General features: G+C 41.0%; 1 protein-coding gene across 1 annotated transcript in view; it reads left to right on the plus strand.

Annotated features, from left to right (window-relative positions):
- LOC145344465 (kielin/chordin-like protein) overlaps window positions 1-22439 on the plus strand; it is a 304857-nt gene that overhangs the window by 61974 nt on the left and 220444 nt on the right. The window contains exons 2-4 of the mRNA XM_080191611.1: window positions 6678-6772; window positions 7343-7432; window positions 8445-8504. Of these exons, the coding sequence (XP_080047737.1) occupies window positions 6678-6772; window positions 7343-7432; window positions 8445-8504 (245 nt within the window). The remainder of the gene's footprint in view (window positions 1-6677; window positions 6773-7342; window positions 7433-8444; window positions 8505-22439) is intronic.

Raw genomic sequence — 22439 nt, forward strand, 5'->3', positions numbered from 1 at the left:
CGCGTCTTAAATATATTTAGCGAGGCAGCCTCCACCACTTCAACGGGCAGAGAATTCCAGAGATTCACCACCCTTTGAGTGAAGAAGTTCCTCCTCAACTCCGTTCTAAACCACCCCCCCTTTATCTTGAGGCTGTGCCCTCTAGTCGTACTGTCCTTTCTGAGCGGGCAGAGCCTCTCTACCTCTATCCTATCCATCCCATTCATCATCTTATATGTCTCAATGAGATCTCCCCTCATTCTTCTAAACTCTAACGTGTACAAGCCTAGTTTATTCAGCCTCTCCTCATATTTCAATCCCCTCAACTCCGGTATCAGCCTAGTTTGGAGGTGGTTCAGGGGAGGTTTACTAGACTGATACCTGAAGTGAATGGAGTGTCTTGTGAGGATGGGTTGGAAAGACTAGACTCATTTCCACTGGAGTTTAGAAGAGTGAAGGGGGTGACTCAATTGAAGTGTATAAGATCCTGAATGGTCTTGATGTGGACACGGAAAGGATGTTTTCTCTTGTGAATGAGTCCAGAACTAGGGCACTGTTTTGAAATTAAGAGTCACTCTTTTAGGACAGAGATGAGGAGAAACTTTTTTATCTCGGGCTTGATGATCTTATGATCTTATTCAATAGTGTAGCCCACTTCTTCTATTTCATATGTTCATTTGTTTGTAATCAAGGAGGGGTGAGAAAGGAAAACTTGAGGCCTGCAATCTTAGCTTCTAGCTATTGAAGACTCCTTTTCTCATTAGACTTAAGCAATGTCGTACCGTCCATTATTCCTTACTCAAAGGAAAGAAGGAAAAGCAAAATGAAAAATTACAGGAGGAGAAACAGAAAAGAAATAGAATTAGAGCTAAGAAAGAGATTTAAACAGCAACATGATGGCAAAAAGAGACAATGTTCTCTTGATTTCCTATGTACAATGCCACAGCATATTGACTTAACATGTTTGAACCTTTCCATTACTGTTATGATCCAGCAGATGTTAATTGCAGCACAAACCCAAATCTCCAAGGGAAACTTGGCCCACTTATCACGACTATTTTTTTTGTAATCTGATAACGGGAAGCAAAGTTACTGAATTCAGAAGCCACAAATTCCAGTACCACTTTTGAAATTTTAAAAATTAACTTAAAAACATTTATTAAGAAAAGAAAAGTTAAGCACACAAGATTATAATTTCACAGTTTGAATTTTGTTCAAACAACATTCCTCAAAAGAAGTGTACTTGGTTAGATATGAGGGTAAACAGTCTCCAGGCAACTTTCCTTCATTGACCAACAAAATTCCAGTAGTAATTCCCCAAGGCAAACTCGCAGTTGCTGTATGAAAGGTATATCATAAGACTTTTTAAAACAGCTACCACTTTGCTGTGGAAATTCAAGAACCTTCAAAAACAAAACCCTGCTATCTGGAAAAAAAAACACTTTTCTGCGATACTGGAATGGCTCCTTCAAACTTTACACCTTTTTCCAAAACAAATCTGTACCCAGGGAAGTCTCTCACAGTCTCCAGCCAGCTCAGCTCAAAATCTAATTTCAATATCCTTTTGCCTTTGATCTTCTATTCCATTGGTCTCAACACTTCTTTGTACTGAACCTTCCCAAAATATAAAAATCTCAAATGTTCTCCCTATTGTCCCAATTAATAATCTTTCCTCTTTTGTTTCTGACCTTTTTCAAATTGTAAACGTCCAAAGATGTGCGGGTTAGGTTGATTGGCCATGTTAAATTGACCATAGATGCATAGGTTAGAGAGGATTAGTGGGTAAAATACGTACAGATTGGGGGTAGGCCCTGGGTGGGATTGTGGTCGGTACCGACTTGATGGGCTGAAGGGCCTCTTTCTGTACTGTAGGGTTTCTATGATTCCAAACGCTCTTATCCTTCATTTTGAATTTTAATGGCTTAAAATCCATATCTTTACCTATCTCCTAATGCAAATTGCTACCCAATGCTTATTCACTTATCCACATCCTCATTAAAATGCATGCCTTTTGCACCTAAACTGCTTTGATGTCCTAAACCTCGCAGGCAATCTGTCTTCAGTTTAACGAAATTAGTTATGCGTACATACATACACACACACACACACACACTCACAAGCCTGCTAGTGAGAATAACACACTGAATCCCAAAAGTATTAAAAATAAAAACTCCTCTCATCACATGATGAAGTTTATGTAGGAGGGATTACTATTTAAAGGGCGAAAAGCTACAGCATGCTACGGTGCAGAGGGACTTGGGGGTCCTTGCGCATGAGTCGCAAAAACCCAGTCTGCAGGTGCAGCAGGTGATCAAGAAGGCGAATGGAATGTTGGCCTTTATAGCGAGGGGGATAGAATATAAAAGCAGGGAGGTCTTGCTGCAACTGTACAGGGCACTGGTGAGGCCGCAGCTGGAGTACTGTGTGCAGTTTTGGTCGCCGCACTTGCACAAGGATATTTTGGCCTTGGAGGGAGTGCAGAGGTGGTTCACTAGGCTGAAACCAGAGATGAGGAGGTTAGACTATGAAGAGAGATTAAATAGACTGGGTCTGTACTCATTGGAGTTTAGAAGGATGAGGGGGGATCTTATAGAGACGTATAAGATAATGAAAGGGATGGATAGGGTAGAGGTAGAGAGATTCTTCCTGCTGAGGAAGGACAGCAGGACTAGAGGGCACAGCCTCAAGATAAGGGGGGGCAGTTTTGAACAGAGTTGAGGAGGAACTTCTTCACTCAAAGGGTGATTAATCTCTGGAATTCTCTGCCCGTTGAAGTGGTGGGAGCTACCTCGCTAAATATATTTAAGACACGGGTGGATAGGTTTTTGACAGACAAGGGAATTAAGGGTTATGGGGAGAAAGCGGGAAAGTGGAACTGATCCACTTCAGATCAGCCATGATCTGATTGAATGGTGGGGCAGGGTCAAAGGGCTAGATGGCCTACTCCTACTCCTATTTCTTGTGTTCTTGTAGCCAAATTTGCAGCAGAAAGTGTATAGACTTATCGTGTGTTAACCACCAATGATGGCACTGGAACACCTCTATTTTGTGTCTTTCAACTTTTCAATTTGGATCTGGAGGGATTTTTTTGTGCTGGAACTATTCCGAACTATTCTTTCCCAAAATACAAATAGTTTGTGAAAATATAAAACCAAGAACAGGAAAGATGACTGAAAATGGAGTCTGGATTATGTCTTCACTTCGTGATGCAATTATGTCTTGCCTTCTAACCTGCTTTACTTATAGATTGCAAAGATTAAATGCAATCAAAGGTGCTATAGATGTGCACAGCAGAGGGAGTAGAGTCCTGGAGATAACATATTTAGCTCCGGCTGAATGTGGAAAATTAACACACTGATCTTGTAAATCAAGTGATTCCAATTTCCATTTGAAACCCATTACAAGCATTATCTGACTACGTGTGGTGCAGGTGCCTGCTCTGAGTATGGTAGCATTGGTGTTTGTCCTGCTGTATTAGTTGCATAGATTCCCATGTCCTCAGTTGGAAGGACAGAAAACAGAAATTAGTGGATTTAATGATACTGAATTTTAGCAGAAAATGACTCCGCTGCATGAAATTAGAGAGGAACAGTAAGCTTGCTTTATGCTTTGATTAATTTCGGGGAGTGTTGGTTGGGGCCTTACTGAAGCAGCACTAACTAATCATTGCATAGCCAAGGCAAAGTCTGTGTGAGGAATCGCCCCAGCCAAAATCAAGACTGGTGGTGGATTTGTTCCAAACATGACTAAGGCATAACCAAGTCAAATCTGAGTTCCACAACTTAGATTGCATACTTTAAGCGCAAATTATCAAAGGCTATACTTCAAAGAAGCCGGTCAACCATTAGAAAAAGACTGTGATTAATGTGAGCATTTGGAGTTGGCATAGTTCAATGAATCGTCAAAAGGCAAAGTGGAGAATGAGCCAAAAGCCGTCATCAAGAAGGTAAATTTAATGATGGTAACAAAGCAAGAGGACAATAAAGATGAAGGCGTTATGGTACTTTTTTCTGAGGAGATGTGCATATCTGCTTTGTAGGTTGGTAAATGGCCAAAAGGAAACTCAATCTTTAGAAAAATTAACCAGCTCCTATTTCCTATTTATGCGGCTGCCAGTCACAAACACCACTTGGGCAGTTCAGAACAGGAGGACTACCTATTTCATTGTAAGGGAGAAAACTGGACAAAAAGGTGAACTTTGCATCAAAAAAAGACAATGGCAACCATGCTCCAAATTGAGGGTATATCAGCAAAAATACTAGTTCATTCCAAGAACCTGAGAAACATTATCATAGGATCATAGAATCCTACAGTGCAGAAGGAGGCCATTCAGCCCATCAAGTCTCACCGACCACAAGTCTTCCAGGCTCTATCCCCATAACCCCATGCATTTACCCTAGCTAGTGACCCTGACCCTAAGGGAAAATTTAGCATGGCCAATCCACCTAACCAGAATGTCTTTCAGACAGTGGGAGGAAACCAGAGCACCCAAAGGAAACACACGCAGACATAGGGCAAACGTGCAAACTCCACACAGACAGTAATCCAAGCCAGGAATCAAACCCGAATCCCTGGTGCTGTAAGGCAGCAGTGCTGACCAGTTGGAGGGCATTAGGAGAAATACTGATTGTGAGATGATCTGATCAAAGTGTTTAAAATGCTAGTAAAATTTAACAGGATCGATGTAAATAAGTTATTTTTCTCTGAAGAGGAAACCAAGAACAAGTGAGCATGGTAAAATTAGACTTGGGTCAGTTGGGAGTGGCATCAAGCAGCATATTTTCACCCAAAAGGTTACAGAAAATCAGACTTTTCCCATGAAAAGGCTGTAGATAATTGAGCTCTCAGCACAGATCAATGGATTTGTGTTAGCTAAGGGTTTCGAGGATAAGGAATTGAGATATGTAATTGAAGTTGAGGTATAGATCAATGTGGTCTAATTGAATGGTGAAGCAGGCTTGAGGGACTGAATAACCTATGCTCTTAACTAAATGACTCATGTTTGTTCTGCAAATTGGATCAGAAATCTAGATTGAAATCAGACCAATTTATGATAGCTTTCTGGTTGTATTTCATCTCATTCAAATGGTGAATGTTTAAACTTTAGAGTCTTGCTGTTGTATTCCAGAATGTTCTGCAATGGGCAACAATGCATACTTAGGTGTTGAATGTTATGCGGTATGTTAAGCCAGCTGGAGTACTCCATAAAGAATCCTGATGGAGGCAAAACTGGAAGAGAAAGAAACTGTGCAAATTCATAAAAAGTGGAAATTTAGCTTTAGAAAGTTGTTCTTCGGGATGTCCAATATACTTCACGACTGATGAATTACATTTGTAAGCCATGACAACAGAACATTCAAAATGTTCAAAAGGCAAAGTGCCATTGAGCAGAAGGCATTCAGTGATGGTTCAGAGAAAGTTTGACATGAAATGTAAATGTGTGCTGTAAATATAAGCTGTAAAGGCGAGTGTAATGAGGTACATTTGTGTTGCACTTGTTAATTCTGAACTGTTGTGTCATGTACTTTTGCAAATTTTATAGCTTCAGTATATTTTTGGAAAATAAAAGTGACGGTCATTCCATTTTCGCACTTATATCGCTAACCTAACCTGCAATTGCAAAAATACTGCCACAGCTGGTAACAAAAGTGTAAAATTCCACTTGGGAGATAAACTTGGAAAACAATGCCTGCAGTTGAAACATTCAGTGCCTGGTGGTGCTACTGTTTTGTATGTCATCAATATAGGGAAGTCTCGGAGAGTGTGACTCCTGCCTATCTTGAAGCAATGCTAATTCAGATCTGTTCTTGATTTCTCAAGTGAATTTTCCACATTGTGAAACTGGGACTTTGTGCAATAGATGATATTACTTAACTGTGTATGTGTATAACAGGGATACATCAACCTGTAGAATGTAGACCATGTCATTTGCGATTAAATTGAAAAATTCAGGATCACAAGACAAACAACAAACATTGGAGTGGTGACCCTGTACAAGTGTTTGCCTGAAACGAAGCAAACAACCTGCATTGTTATAGCACCTGTCATATCCATGGGGCATCTCTAAGCAACTTTACAGCATTACAGTCATTGAACTAGCTTAAAGTAAAATAGGAAGCATCTCAGCAAATTGACACATAGCAAGAACCCACTTTCCTGCTTTTCTTTGCAATAGTGCAAAGGAATCTATGCCCACTTGAGAGAGAATACAGGGACCTGCTTTAACATCCCATTTGAAAATCAGTGCCTCCATCAGTGCTGCATTCTCTCAGTATTGCTCTGAAATGTCAATGTAGGTTCTCAGGATTGAACTCTCAATCTTCTGATTGGCATAGCCATGCTACCATTAAAATTCACAGGTATGCTACAGAACTACTGTTGATGAAACTTGAATGACAGTCTGATGAGGTAGATTATTGGCCTTTCTGTTCATGATGCCAACATCAGCTACTTTCTGATGTTGGAGGTTAGGTTTCGTAACTTTCATTTATCTCAGTGTTGTTTGTGGGACCTTGCTGTGTGCAAATGGATTTTGGTACATGTCTGTATGACAACAGTGACTATGATTCAAATGTTCTCTTTTGGCTTTGGTATGGTGTGATGATGATATAAGTGTGCATGTTGATATAAACTATTTCTCTGTTCTGCTGTGCAGATCATGATCTTTCTGAGGCAGTTCTTTTGTCTTTTGTTTGCAGGTATCGCCACGGCCCTCACTTGTGCCAGTCGCGGTATGGGAATGGATGCTGCCTCGGGTGGAATCCAACGCTGGGTAGTGGACAGTGTATAATCCGTAAGTCCAAATCGGAGCAAATGTTTCAATGTGGAAAACAATTTCCCTGCTCGTGGCCTTGATTTTGTTTTGATGATCTCTGTGTGTGCATATCTATACTGAATGAGAGACAGATCCAGGGCAGTGGTGTGCCAGGGCAGTGGAGATTGGGAATGAGAATGCCATGTGGGGCTGCTCTGTGCCATTCTGAAGGGAATAACTTCACATGGTTCTCTTCCTACATGCATCTCCCCTCTGGCCCAGTGAAAGGTATTTCTCACTGGGATATTGCTGCATATCTCTGGCCCAGTGAAAGGTATTTCTCGTTGGGATGTTGCTGCATATCTCTGGCCTAGTGGTTGAGTGTAGGCTACATGTCCTTTGAAGCATATTACTTGTCTCAAATTATGACTGCAGTGATGAAGTGGCTCAGAGAAATCAGGCAGTGGGGGAAAATGTTTTCTAAACTAGAAAATAATTGTTAATTGTTTGCAGGCTGTTTTTCTAGGTTGAGATGCTGTTGATTAGTGCATTTTTCTCTAATGACATTTTATTGTATGTTAACCATGACCTTTCATGTTTCGCTTGTAGCTGTTTGTTCCTTTGGATGTGGGAATGGTTATTGCATTGCACCCAATCTCTGTTTCTGCAGAGGAGGACAACAAGGAATTTCCTGCTCAGGTAACCTTGGCAGCTATCAGCTACTTTTGTGTTAATGTCTAGGCTTTATTGGGATGGGAAGATTGAGAGACTGATTATCATTGATTTATTTAGAGGTGAAAAGTTCATTTGTTATCACTAATGCCACCGAGGTGGGAGGAGAACTCACCATGTGGGAAATTATAGTTAATTTGGTTTTTTTAAATGGAATTTGTTGACATTAGCATAAGAAATGGGAACAGGAAATACAAAGCCCATCACATCGTCTCCACTATTCAATCAAAGTGGCACAGTGGTTAGCACTGCCGCCTCACAGCTCCAGGGACCTGGGTTCGATTCTCGGCTTGGGTCACTGTGTGGAGTTTGCACATTCTCCATGTGACTGAGTGCTGCGGTTTCCTCCCACAGTCCAAAGATGTGAAGATTAGATGCATTTGCCATGCTAAATTGTCCCTCAGTGTCCTGGGATATGTAGGTTAGAGGGATTAGTGGGGTAAATATGTGTGGTTATGGGGATAGGCCTGGGTGGGATTGTTGTCGATGCAGACTTGATGGGCTGAATGGTCCACTTCTGTACTGTAAGATTCTATGATGAAAGCACAGCTAAACTTCCATATCAACTCCACTTTTCCACCCCATCCTCCTATCAGTTATTATCCAAAAATCTATCAATCTTAGCACTGAATATACAAAAAATGGAGCATCCACAACCTCTGAGATAGATTTTTCCAAAGATTTACGATGCTGTGAGTGAAGAAATTTCTCCTCGTCTCAGCCCCAAATGAGCAACCCCTTATGCTGAGGTTATGATCCGTAGTTTCAGTACCTTCAGTTAAGGGAAACAACCCTCTCACAATTTACCCTGTCACATCCTTTATGAATGTTATGCCTTTTGATTAAATCATCCATCACCACCCTCCATTCTTCTAAACTCTAGAAGATATAACCTAATCTACTCGATATTGGAAGGATAGACCTGAATACTCAAGTTCGGTTTTGATTGACATTTTTCCATTTGTTTTTTTAATTTCAGATGATGGAAGGTCAACTCATCATCTCAGTGATAGTATACTAAATCACTCAGACATTGATGGTGAGTAGAGTAGACCTCACACTCATCCAAATTTGTAGAATTGTATCAGCCTAGTGTTTGTAAATTACTTGGACTGATACAGTTATGAAGACTCACATAAGTAACTGCCTCCAGATAAGGGTCCAAACATGATTATGTATGCAGGGACTTCAAGACTGTTTTAAGAAGAACCAGGAACAGTATCAATGTGACATAATGATTCTCAATGTTACAGGTTTACTGTGATGCAGGTTAAAGTAAATTTATCTTTGAGGCAACCAGACTTGTGTTCCCAAGAATATGAAAACAATTGACAAAATTAATCGAGGTGAGCTGTTCTTTGCATAGAATCAAAAGGGTGAGTAGGGAAAACCTCTAAAGTGGATGGTGTAAAATAAACCTGTGGAATATGTTGCTCAGGGAGACAACTGAAGTTGGGCAGCACCTCTCAATCCTGTAACCTCCACTATCTACAAAGTGAACAGTAGCAGCTACTTCAGAACATCATCAGCCCCAAATTCTCCTTCAAGTCATTCGCCTTCCTCATATGAATAGACATCATTGCCCACTGTCGCTGGGTAAAAATCCCTCCCTAACAGCACTGTGGGAGTACCTCCACCACATGTCAGTTAGCAGTGCTGCCTCACAGCGTCAGGGACCTGTGTTCAATTCCAGCCTGAAGTGACTGTCTGAGTGGAGTTTGCATGTTCTCCCCGTATCTGCATGGGTTTCCCTGGATGCTCCGGTTTCCTCCAGCAGTCCAAAGATACGTGGGTTAGGTGGATTGGCCATGCTGAATTCTCCCTTAGTATCAGAGGGATTAGTTGGGTAAATATATGGGTTTACAGGGATGGGGCTTGGGCAGGATTGTTATCGGTGCAGACTCAGTGGGCCAAATGGTCTCCTTCTGCAGTCTGGGGTTTCTACGATTCTATGTACTCTCGTGGTTCCAAGAAGTCAGCCCACCACCACTTTCTCAAGAGCAACGAGGGTTAGGCAGCAAGACCCACATTTTGAGAACGAGTTAAAAAAGACAAGGCTGCAACATTGTGAGGCCCAAGAAGCAGTCTTTTATGTAATCCATGAAACCGCAAAGATATAAGTATCACAATCTGTTCAAATGAAAGCTGTAATGCAATTCACGAAGGAGGTTATTTCTGTTCCAATTTTTAAAGTCTGTAGTAGATTAAGGAAAACTGTTTTCCTTTTTTATTCACAAGAGAAGAAGCACATGTAAAATACACTCACACACACAGCTGATGTATAATTCTTCAAATGCAGCCTCAGTTGTCATGTAGGTAATTACAATGATCAATCTGTGCGGAGCAAGGTCCTACAGATTACAAATGAGACATGTAAGCAGTTAATTGGCTTTTGAGGTGTTGATTGAAAGATTGATGTTTGCGTGAGCATCAGGATAACCCCAGGTCGCCTTTAAATAATGCTTTGGTGATCCTGAACATCCACCTGAACAGATAGATGGGGTTTAATGTCTCGTCCAAAAGATGATTCCTTCAACAATAAAACACTCTCTTTATCCTGCACTGGGTTTCAGCCGAGGTTATTTGCACAGATCTTAGAGTGGGGTTTGGATACTCGACTCCTGAGCCCTGAAATGAATGGGACCGCAGAGCCAGCCTGCAACTTTAAATACTCCATCGAATTGATTTAGTCTAAATATAGACTGATATCTTCAGGCTGATTGGCCGCTGTTATGATCCCAATCGGCGTTGTGACTGGACGGGAGAATCCCAGAATGGAACCCGAGCTCAAAAGATCATCGTTTTCTTTTGGTTTTATCATACATGGAGCAAACAGTGTCACAGGGCCATTAATTGGGTGGCACGGTGGTTAGCACTGCTGCCTCATGGCTCCGGGGATCTGGGTTTGATTCCCAGCTTGGGTCACTGTCTGTTTGGAGTTTGCACCTTCTTCCTGTGTCGGTGTGAGTTTCCTCCCACAGTCTGAAAGATGTGCGGGTTAAGATGCATTGGCCATACTGAATTGCCCCATACTGTCCCAAGATGTGTAGGTTAGATGGGATTAGCCATGATAAATGCAGCAGGGAGGGCTACAGAGATAGGCCAGAGGCCAGGGCCAGGGTAAGATACTCAGTGAGAGAGTCAGCGCAGGCCTGATGGGCCGGATGACCTCTTTTGCACTGTAGAGATTCTATGAATTTGCTAAAAAAGTATATATTAAACATTTTAAAAAATGGATTATAATACAATACTCCTCTATTCCTCCTTTAGCTTACCTCATACATGGGTTTAAGGTTACTATGAATGACAAAAACACATGAAGTCACAATTGTCTGCTTCCTTGCAAGCACAGAAACACTCAATTAAACCCACCTAAACTATACCTTATTTTTAATGTTTATCGATGCAAATATAAATCTCTTAAAACTAATTGTGTTTTCATGACAGCTGCAGACTGATGATGGGTGAGTGAGTGACTGAGAAACGTAGGTGAACAGATGAGCGTCAATGCACACTATAGAAAAAAGGTCGAGACAGAAAGAAGGGAAGATGCTTGTGGAAGGGGATAATGATCAGGATAATCTGTCTCCTAGGATGTAAAGAAGGCTGAAGAAGTTAAGGATTTCTACAGTTTTCAGGTCATGGGAAATAATAAACTGGTATTGGTGCCTATGCAATGAAATCAGTGGTTCCTTATTATACTGTTTTCAGTGGAGTTTTTACCATTCCTCCTGGCAGACTCAAAAATGCCCTGGGTTAATGAACTGGAAACCGTCTTGCTTTCCATCATGTCTGTTTGTAAACTGCTCCCATGAGCAGAGGTTAAATGTACCTGCCTGAGGTCAGCAGGATCTGATAGTCATCAACATTGTGTTTAACTGGCATCACCTCTGACAACATCTTAAGTGGGGACGCTGCCGCATTTTCTCCCTCCTCCCCAGCAAGTCTGAAGAGGATTAGGAATTGAAGAGGCCTGTATGATATCTCCCTGCCATGAATGCTCCCCTCAACCATTCCCTTTCATGAGAATCTCTTAAAAGCAACCCCCACCATTCGTGCCCCCCCCCACCCCATGCCTCACCCATCACTCACGCCACCCTCCCCAACCCCATCACCTTGCAGAATGGCGAGAAGCATACTTTTTGCAAGACCGGAAGCATTCTGAGTCGAAGTAGTGCAAAATGGAACTTCAGCATGACATTAAGACCCAGCAGGGAAAATCAGTGTGGCTTCAAGTTGCTGCTGCTAAGATTTAAATTAATAACTGGTGTTGTTTCCAGATGGAAACCAACTGGGGATTAAGATTGAATCATTACATTAACTCCTTTGTCCAATTCTTACCGTGCAAATTGCTATTTGCTAGTGGATGCCTGGAGTGTATTCATTGCTATTTTCCTCATTCAGGTAAAGTGACAGTTTGAAAGGGATCTTATTAACTGAATATTGCTCCTTCTATCTTACCAAGACTTATCCATATTAAAATCTGTTGTCCCGTCTTCATCTTGATCACTTAATTTATCCACATCCTTTCGTAGTAGTGGATACGCTCTGTACCTGAAGTATCAAACTCCATATTATTTCTGAACAGTAGGAGCATAGAGCTGAACCCTGTGTCAGTGCAATCCATTGTGCAGTCTGTGGATAGATGAATGTGAATAATTCGTCAGGATGCCATTGGCATGATCTTCTATCCTTCTGCCTTTCCAAATCTAATTCCTTTGTCTGCCTAAATAAGCTCTGTATTCAGGCACTGATCTCCCTTCAGAGATCAGTTTAGTGAAACTGGTTTTGAGAGTATATTGTTGTCTGACCTTCGCTAAAACTTAATTAATTTCTTAACTAATTTCGTATTACAACTTAGGCATTTAAAGACTGTTTATATCAAATGCTGAAATGCTCCAATTTTTTGTATTCCTCATTGTTCCACACCACCTTTTTCATTGGGAATTCTGGTTTACATTCTCATGTTTTCATACGCATGCTATCCTCTGCAAGGGCCTTTAATTTTCAACAGTATTTTCAGCCAGCTATCAAACCTTTGACAGAACCCTCTAATTATTAAAAAACAACTTTACACCAACCATAGCTTAATCACTAACTGTGCATGCATGCGCACGATTGTTTGTCACAGACACTGCAGCAAATACTATGTGAAGTTTGTCCCTTAGTCTTAATTTAGTGCTCAGCCTAAACACTATTTCAGTGACAGGATTTATCTTAGTTAGGACTTGAGGAAAGGCGATACTGTGTTTTACAAAATGCAGAGACTGACGCTGCTTGGCAAAAAACTGACCTGACAATTCATTCTAATTCAGTGGCACCACTATGGAATACCTTACAAGGATTTTGAGAGATTCTTTCTCCTAGGGGAGAAGAGGCATGAAGTTTGGCAAATCCCTCACCTGCAATGTATCTTTCCTGGTTGTTAAGGACTTTCTTTTAAGATGCACAACTTGAAGCCACACTGATTTTTCCTGCTGGGTCTTAATGTCACGCTGAAGTTCCATTTGCACTCACTTCGACACAGAATGCTTCCGGTTTTGCAAAAAGTATACAGTCACAGCTATTGAGGTAATTTGTAGTTAGACGTGAATATTGGGATGATAGATATTGGGAAACCTGTGATAGGTATTGTGATTCCTGTGTGCATTCAACATTAGAAGGGAGAGTTTTGATCTGAATACATACAGGGAAATGCCTGAAGGAACACATCAGAAACAGGTTAAAGAAAAAAAACGCATCCTCCTTCTTCCTGGGGATTCATAAATAGGTTTTTGCAAGCACTTTTAGACTGTGCATGAGGCAATTATAAGCATATTTGTTAAGTGTAATACAGTAATGTAATGTTATTGAGAAGTGAGATCTGAGAGTTCATGTGTATTTGGGGATCACTAGTTATGCTTTATTGTCTTTGCAAACAAGAAATTTGAGAAATTCTGCAGAAGGAATTTTCTATAATGTGTGTTAATTTTTTGGTCAAAATCTAATTGTGTGTTGAAATTTAGTTTCAGTTAAAGCTCAGTTACAGTTAATGTATTGAATCAGTGAATTCTCTTCATTTTAATTCACGTCAGTCACAGAAATGTCAATTACTTGGTTTATTTGATCAGTTGGACAATGACAGACATTGAAATGAAAAGATAGCTAGCTTATCCTATGCAATTGTGATGCCTGTGCATTGCAATATAAAAGCTCCTGTTGCTATCCCAATAGAAAGCAATAGGTTTAACGAAGAGTTTTATAAATGACCTGACAGAAGTCATTTCACTTTTTAAAAGTTTTGCTGTAACACAGTGGTTACCACTGTTGCCTCACAGCACCAGGGACCTGGGTTCAATTCGCGACTTGGGTCACTTTTTGTGTGGAATTTGCACATTCTCCCCATGTCTGTGTGGGTTTCCTCCTGGTGCTCCAGTTTCCTCCCACAGTTGAAAGATGTGTGTGTTAGGTTGATTGGCCATGCTAAAATGACCCTAATGTCAGGGGAATTAGTAGGGTAAATATGTGGAGTTACAGGAATAGGGCATGGGTGGGATTGTGGTTGGTGCAGAGACGATAGACCGAATGGCCTCCGACTGCACTGTAGGGATTGTGGGAGTGTATGAAAAAACCAAAATCAACATAATTCAAATAATTAATGGGCAAATGAAACATGAATTTCACTTCAAACTGATACTCTGAACACATCTGGTACATCATAGCATCAAATGCAATCTCAAAGTTTCTCCAGGTCTATGGCAGAGTTTCCTTAATCCTCACCAAACCAGGTTGAATCTTCAAAGGACCTTGGCCAACCACTCACTCAATTATCACTTTAATGAACCTTCTCTCATACCTCGTTCCTAACAGCACAAGTTCCAGAAAATCCTTTATTTGACTTATTGAATAAACTCTGTTGAGTAGTCTCATCAACTATGGTAAAACTGTCTTTTCCACAGAGAGTGCTTCTTTCAATACCAAGAAATTATGGATGAGAACTCTTCTTCGCCAGGAGACCTATGTCAGTGTGTGTTCTGCACACAATGTGGCAAATTGAAATGCAATATCCTCAATGAGCCTTTATCAGCCCTTTTTTTTAAAGCTTCAATCTCCATTGCAACAGTAGCCAGCACTCCATTTCTCAGAAGTCCAATGACTCAGGAAATTAGCAATTCCTCTCCCAGAACTTTGTTTCACTTTGGATTAAAAATTACCTAAGTTCATCACACTCTCTTTTGCTTCCAAAACCATATAACCTTCTAGGGAAAAGCAAAAACAGATAACATCCAATTCAATTTGATTGAAATAAATACGGGAATTTCATCTCTGGCCCGCTAAAGTGTTTGAAACTGGTTCAGGATGACCCTTCATCTGAGGTGACAATGCTCTGATGAAGAGTCAACTAGACTCAAAACGTTGGCTCTATTTTCTCTCCACAGATGCTGTCAGACCTGCTGAGATTCTCCAGCTTTTCTGTTTTTATTTCAGATTCCAGCCTCGGCAGTATTTTGCTTTTATATATTTATGTTACAATGAGATTTCCACTCAAGCCTGAAACAAGTCTAGTTCTTGGTTGAAGGAATTTATTGAATTGACACCCACCATAACAGCTGTTCCAGAGGTTTGTTATTCTTTGTAAAAGGTCCATTTCTTAAAATATATCTTAGATCTGGCCTTACAACTGATGGACATTTGTGCTTCGCAACCAATTTACCAGGAATAAGCTGTCTAATTGAACACAGTCTGTTTCTTTTAGTTTAAAGCCCTGAATCAGATCATCCTTCAGCCTATAAAAGTGTCCCGATCCTTTTCAGGATAGTTTATATTCAATTACTTGAGTTTAATTTAGTTTTTTGCTTTATCATAGAATCACAGAGTCAGAAAATCCCCATAGTGCAGGAGCAGGCCTATACAGTCGAGCATGCAGTGACATCAATCCCACTCATCTCTTATCTCTGTAACATGGATATGTGGAATTAATTACTTGTAAGGGGCAATAATGTTTAGGAAAAAGGATTTTTAGGAAAAGGATTGAAAATTAACACAGAGAACTACAAATAGATAATCCAGTACTGCCTAGAACAAGAGGACTGGGACTGTCATTCCAAAGAAAGCAACCTATCAAGTTTGCACTGAGGGGGTATTGAGTTGTCCACTGTGCATACCGGGTAAAACCCTGCAAATGATTGACAAGCCATGTTGATTCTGGAATCTTTGGTATGTTTTGGAAAAGTACTTCTCACATTTTATCACTTTCTCTTCATCTGTTAACATATGATAGTATGTGATACTTAGCAGGTTGTGGGATGTGTAGGCTGAGGATATGGGATAGTTGCCTCTTCTGATACCTCAATCATGCTTTTCTTGCTTCTTGCTAGCCAAGCAACTGTGATGAGTAACTGTGTGGGAGTGAGCTGTCTGTGTGCGTGATTTTTGCCTGGATTGCCCTACCTGTTGTCATTATATTCAAATGATGAGTGCAGGGTAAGTGATGATGTCCCACTGTTACAGAAGGCCCATAAGAGTGTGTGTGTCAATCCTGGCTGTCTGAATCTTACCAGAATAATGATTGATTGTGAGCTTCCTTGCCAAGTGAGCTGTAATATTTAATTACCGCAAGATAACCCCTGGGACATTGTGTCAATGCTGCACTTGTACAGGGACGTTCCTCTCAGTATCTGCGAAAATAGTCCCACAGATTTTCAGCAGAAGGAGGAGCAAAGGTCAGTGCACTGACAATGGAGCTCTACCTGGATTTCTATCTGTCTGGATTCTATTTGGAGTTAAATATCTGACCAGATGAACACCAGGGTACACAAATCATGTCAGAGGAGACACTGAACGTGATTGTGTGAACAAGTTAGATTCGCAACAACTGATAGCTAACCAGCTGGGAACAATTACTGAGGCTGACATGCGAGGGAACTAAACAAAATCTAGTAGAGATAGTCAGTTATGTGACGTTTTCTAGTGAGTTTACTGAAATGAAAGTTTATTTATTAGTCAAAAGTATGGCCTACATTAACACTGCAATGAAGTTACTGCGAAATGATCCTAGTCACACTTCAGCACCTGTTCAGCTCAATGCACAAACCAGCATGTCATTTAGATTTAGATATTAAAATTCATTTTTGGTGTTGTCATTTATTGCACATTCCTAATTATCTGTGAGAAGATAATGTGGGGCCATCTATTGGCACCTCTGCAATCTGTGTGGTTCGGATGCTCTCACAACACTCCCACAATAAGGAGATCCGTGATTTTGACGCAGCAACAATGAAGGATTGGTGATATATGTCCAAATTGGGCACCTGGCTTGGAAAGAAATTTGAGGGCAATGTTTTCTTCCTTGTAACTGTCGGCTTTGACCATTCAGGTGGTAGTGCTAGCGGGTTTGGGAATAATTGCCTGTGTGCTATTCACCGAGTAGTCTTGGTAAGTAGCATGCAGCATGTCAGTGATAGACAGAGTTAATATTTAAGCCATTGGCTGCCATTTCCCTCTTAGTTTCTTCTATTCTTCCTTTGATTTGATTTGATTTATTATTGTCAGATGTGCTGGGATACAGTGAAAGGTATTGTTTATTGCATGCTAATCAGGCAAGACCTACCATTCATAGAGTACATAGGGGAGAAAGAAAGGAGAGAGTGTAGAATATAATGTTACAATCACAGCTAGGGTCTACAGAAAGATCAGCTTAACATTTGGTAGGTCCATTCAAACGTCTGATGACAGCAGGGAAGAAGCTATGCTTGAGCCATTCGGTATGTGATCTCAGACTTTTGTATCTTTTTCCCAAAGGAAGAAGGTGAAAGAGAATATTTCTGGGGTGTGTGATGTTCTTGATTATGCTGGCTGCTTTTCCAAGGCAGCGGGAAGTGTGGACAGAGTCAATGGATGGGAGGCTGGTTTGCGTAATAGATTGGGCTATGTTCACAACCTTTTGTGGTTCCTTGCGGTGTTGGGCAGGGCAAGAGCCATATCAACCTGTGAAACAACCAGAAAGGATACTCCCTATGGTGCACCTATAAAAATTGGTGAAAGTCATAGAGAACACGCTGAATTTCCATAGCCTCCTGAAAAAGTAGAGGCTATGGGCTTTCTTAACTATAGCATCAGTGTGGAGGAAGCAGGACGAGTTGTTGGTGATCTGGACACCTAGAAACTTGAAACTCTTGACCATTTCCATTTAATCACCATTGATGTAAACAGGGACATGTCGTCCACTATGCTCCCTAAAGTCGATGATTATCTTCTTCGTCTAACTGACATTGAGGGAGAAATTATTTTCATTGCACCAGTACACCAGATTCTCTATCTCATTCCTGTACTGCCTCATTATTGTTTGAGATCCAACCCACGTAGTAGTGACATCAGCAAACTTGAAAACAGAGTAAGAAGTATAGTAATGGGCTGAGGACACAGCCATGTTGGACACCGGTGTTGAGGATGATCATGGAGGAAGGATCATTGCCTGTCCTTGCTGATTCTATCTGCAATTGCTGGCAGAGGGCTATTTTGTTCTCAGCAAATTTAGTTGCAGATTGTGTTTGGTACTGACAGGAAATCAACAGAGACAAATATGGAAATAAAAACACAAACTGCTGGAAACACTCAGCTATCAGGCAGTCTCTGTGGAGACAGAGTTAATGTCTCAGGTTTGTGTCCTTTTGGCAAAACTGTTCCTAAAAGACTGACCATTTTGTTGAGGTACTGGAAAGCCTGTGGAATTGGATTCAAGAGAAAGAGAAAATTTTGTTGGAAATCAAGAATCAATTTTCAGATGTGCTGCAAGGACAATATTGGAGAGCAAGCCAATGCCGTGAGATAGAGGCAGCAATGATTAAAAGCATCAATTTGCAGCAATGATTAAAGGCATAGGATTAAGGTACATTCAGACAGGTAGCTGTTGATTATGAAAATAAAGGCTAGGCCCTCTCGTGTTCACAGGTTCCTGATTCTGGACGGAGAGCAATCTGTGTTTATTGTTTTAATACAAAAGGCAAAATCCTGCAGAAGTTGGAAACATGAAATAAAAGCAGAAAATGTTTGGCAGGTCACATTGTGGGGCACCGGCAGCAGAGTTTTGGATGAACTCAAGATTACTGAGGATAGAATGTGGGAAGCCAACCAGGGGCATGTTGGACACGAAGGAGGATTTTAGTAGCAAATGGAGTGATGCAGGGACAATGTTACGGATGTGGAAATAGATTGTCTTTGGGACAGGGCGGATGTGTGTCAGCAAAGACCCCAACACTGAACAGTCCATTTTAGTCTCAAACAGATGTCAGAGAGAGGGATGGAGTTAGCATAGCTGGGGAACAGAGCTTGGAACAGGACTGAAGCCAACATTTTAAATGGCTTTTTGAAAGGTTATCTTGCTTTCTACTTTGATTTGATTTATTAATGTCATGTACATAGGTATACGTTGCACCGTACAGACAAGCATGCCATTCATAGGGTACTTAGGGGAGAAAGAAAGGACAGGGTGCAGAATCTAGTAGCATTATTAGAGTTAGAGTTCAGTATTAAGAGCAGGGAATGTGAGTATCAGATTAAATTTGAGAATATACTGGGGACAGTTCACAAGAAGTTGTCATGCCTCCGGCGCCATCTTGAAACCCAAGGGTGTGCAAGTTGTTTTGTCCAATATGCCCTCGTAATTAAACTAATGTTCTAAGCAACAATATCGCCAAATAGCATCTTCACAGTCATTCGTGAGAGTCCTAATCCATATTCATTTTCTAATATGCTTCACTGAGTAATGACCACAAGCTGGAGATATTTTCATTTCCCAGCGATGGGCATTTGGAACCTTTTTCCAACTGCTACCCCGACTGAAGACAATTCAAAGGGCCTGCCATCTTCTGGGTCTGCACACGATTCAGAACCACACCAAAAATGCATTCAGCTGTCAGCTACTAGAGACACAAAAACATCTGTAATAAAACTTGAAATTAACCTTTTATGTGAGGGATTAAAAAGCAGGCTAATAACAGAAGGAAACACTGTGAACATGCAGTGATTAATATTATACTGATGAAGGAACTTCACGGACAACAAATCAGATCCTAAAATAGCAATACGCACTGGGATTTCAAACATTTCCTTAAAATAAAAGCAAAGTACTATGAATGCTGGAAGTCTAAAATAAAAACAGGAAATGCTAAAAAAAACTCAGCAGACCAGGTAGTGTCTGTGGAGTGAGAAGCAGAGTTAATGTGTCCTTATGACTCTTCAGGGCTCTGAAGAAGAGTCATCCAGACTCCAAGCGTTGAATCTGTTTCTCTCTCCAAACACCCTTCCAGGCCTTCTGGGTTTCTTCAGCATTTTCTGTTTTTATTCCCTCATCCTTGTTGAAATAGTCTTTATTTTAAGAAGTTGCACAGTTCTTGCCTCTTCTACCTTCTACATCTCCTTTCTCATGCAGGTATTTAATCTTCATGCTTTGCTAACCTTAACAGGTTGAAGCTGCAGACATCATTTGACCCGTGGAAGAATAACAGGTCTGCCAACAAAAGCCTCAAATTCTCTCCGGGGGCCCCTGCAGACCAATTCATCTTCCCTTGGCACGCTGCAGCTTCTGACAACCAGCGGAAAGCACAGCAGAGCACTCACTCCAGCAAGTGGCAGTTGAATGGGGGAATAGACCGTGACTGGCTTTGATCTGTGGAGCAGTGCAAGGCCATTTCCTCTCACCATTTCATTGTATTAGAAATGTTTGGTGATTGGGATGAGCACACTCACGGTACTGTCATTGGAAAAAAAATCCTTTTAAGTTTTATTTTAAATATGACTTGCGTGTTTAATGACACCTTCTCCTTAGTTGGTGGCTATCCAGGTCTCTAATCTACACACTATTGTTGAAATTGCTCCAGTTATTGAGGAGCTCTGTCATAATGATCATCAACAGCTCCTTTGCACCGGGCTCATTTTTATTACATTTGTGGCACCATTAAACTGTATTCCTAGGGCAACCAACCGTCTGGTTTAAACAGGACAGTCTGGTTGCCCAGTCATTTTGATTAGCAACTAGGCAGTAAAAGTCATATTACCAGTTGCTGTGTCTTTCCAGGTCCTGTGTAGGATAAATAAGCTGGCTTAGTGTTCCATATTTACAAATGGATTGATTTAGCATTAATATGTGATTCAGTGGCTGAGTTTGGTGTTAATTTATGAACAAATGGTTCAGTGAGTGAATAATCAAATTCTTTCAGTGTCAGTGTGTGAATTAAAGGACTGGTTTTGTGTTGCTGCCTTATTCATTTATGGGGTAAGACCAGCATTTGTTGTTGTCCTTCTCTAATTGTCCTTGAGGTAGTAGTGGTGAAATGGTCTTCATAGAATGGAGAATTCTACTGTACATAACTAGGCCATTTGGTCCATCAAGTCTGTACTGACCACAATCCCACCCAGGCCCTATTCCCGTTACACCACACATTTACCCTGCTAATCCCCCTAACAGTAATGGACAATTTAGCATGGCTAATCAACCTAACCTGCACACTTTGGACTGTGGGAGGAAACCAGAGCACCCTGGAGGAAACCAACGCAGACATGGGGAGAATGTGCAAGCTCCGCATAGACAGTGACCTGAGGCCAGAATTGAACCTGAGGCCCTGGCGCTGCAAGGCAGTAGTGCTAACCACTGTGTTGCCAGTGATCTTGAAGGGAACTGAGTGGGTTTTCTGGGGCATTTCCTCCACATTGTTGTGGATCTGAAGCGAGAACAGATCAGGACTGGACATGAGTGACCAAGATTTTGCTTTACAACAATCTAATAATTGTCACCATTAATGAAGCTGACCTTTTACTCGTGGTTTATTTAAGTAACCAAATTAAAGTTTTCCAGTTGCCATGGTGGGATTTGAACTAAGTATTGGGTGAGGTTTTAACACTTTCAAAAACCAGTCCCTCACACAAGAGTTAAAATCAAGCTGGTTATTCAAATCAGATCATTAGTCCAGAACTCTGGCTCGCAAGTCTATGAACATTAATCACTATTGTAACCATGCTCCAATGAATGGATTGGTGTAGATTGGTTTGTTGTTGGAATATACATTAAGGGGCTGCTTTAGGATTCAGTACAAAAGAGCAGCATTTTCAGTTTTCTACTTTAAAGGGGCTCTATTTTTCTTGAGTCTTTAAGTGGAATGCTGACAATGACACTCCCATGTTTGAAGGATTGCTGTGTAATCTGTATGGATCTGATCCACCTTCGCACGTAATATGTGTATTGATGGTAAAACTTATTCCCTGTTATGGGTGCTGCTGATGGGCCTGAATCCTGCAGGCTGGTGCATAAAATGCTGGTTATCTCAGAGCAATCTCCATTAAATTGAAAAGAAATAGACTCATAAAAGTGGGCTGTAAGTGAAATAAGACATGCCAAACAGGCACCTGTTTTTCAATGAACAATGGCTAAAAATAGATCTGGTTCAAAGAAAAAAAATTCCAACTCAAATATGAAGTTGGTTTTGGCCTCTGTATTGCGGTTGCCTGCAGCTCAACACAGCTGCATTCCAGATCATTCTGCGTACTTGAGACAGCTCTCTGCTGTGGTAACACCAACAGTCTGCTGCAGGAATTCTGCATGCAGAGTGGGGCAGTGTACATTGGACTGAAACTAGGAATATGATCTGTGATGTAAGAGCTTTGCCATCCAATTCTGTGCCTGTCTTGCAAACAGAGATGCCCCTTATTTTCAATATATTTTAAGGTACAGCATTTCCAAGCCAAAAATATTTTTGTTTACAAGAGGAGCTTTGAAATGTCTCGGTGTGCATTTTTGGTCTGAATTTTGAGCTCGGTGTTGTTATTTCGACCGTGAGTTTGCCTCTTCAATGCTTCTGTAACCTGTGGAATCTGCCAGTGCTGTGGCCACTTCGACTCCAAACCCCTCCCCTCCTCTTCCCTGCCCCATTTAAGGTCCATTCGCTGTGTGTTCAAGTCTCATAGCTGACGGTTGAGACAGTTGACCCTAGATTGAGGAGCT

This window comes from Carcharhinus amblyrhynchos, chromosome 6, assembly GCF_965287045.1.
Source record: "Carcharhinus amblyrhynchos chromosome 6, sCarAmb.v2.hapA, whole genome shotgun sequence".
Taxonomy (NCBI): domain Eukaryota; kingdom Metazoa; phylum Chordata; class Chondrichthyes; order Carcharhiniformes; family Carcharhinidae; genus Carcharhinus; species Carcharhinus amblyrhynchos.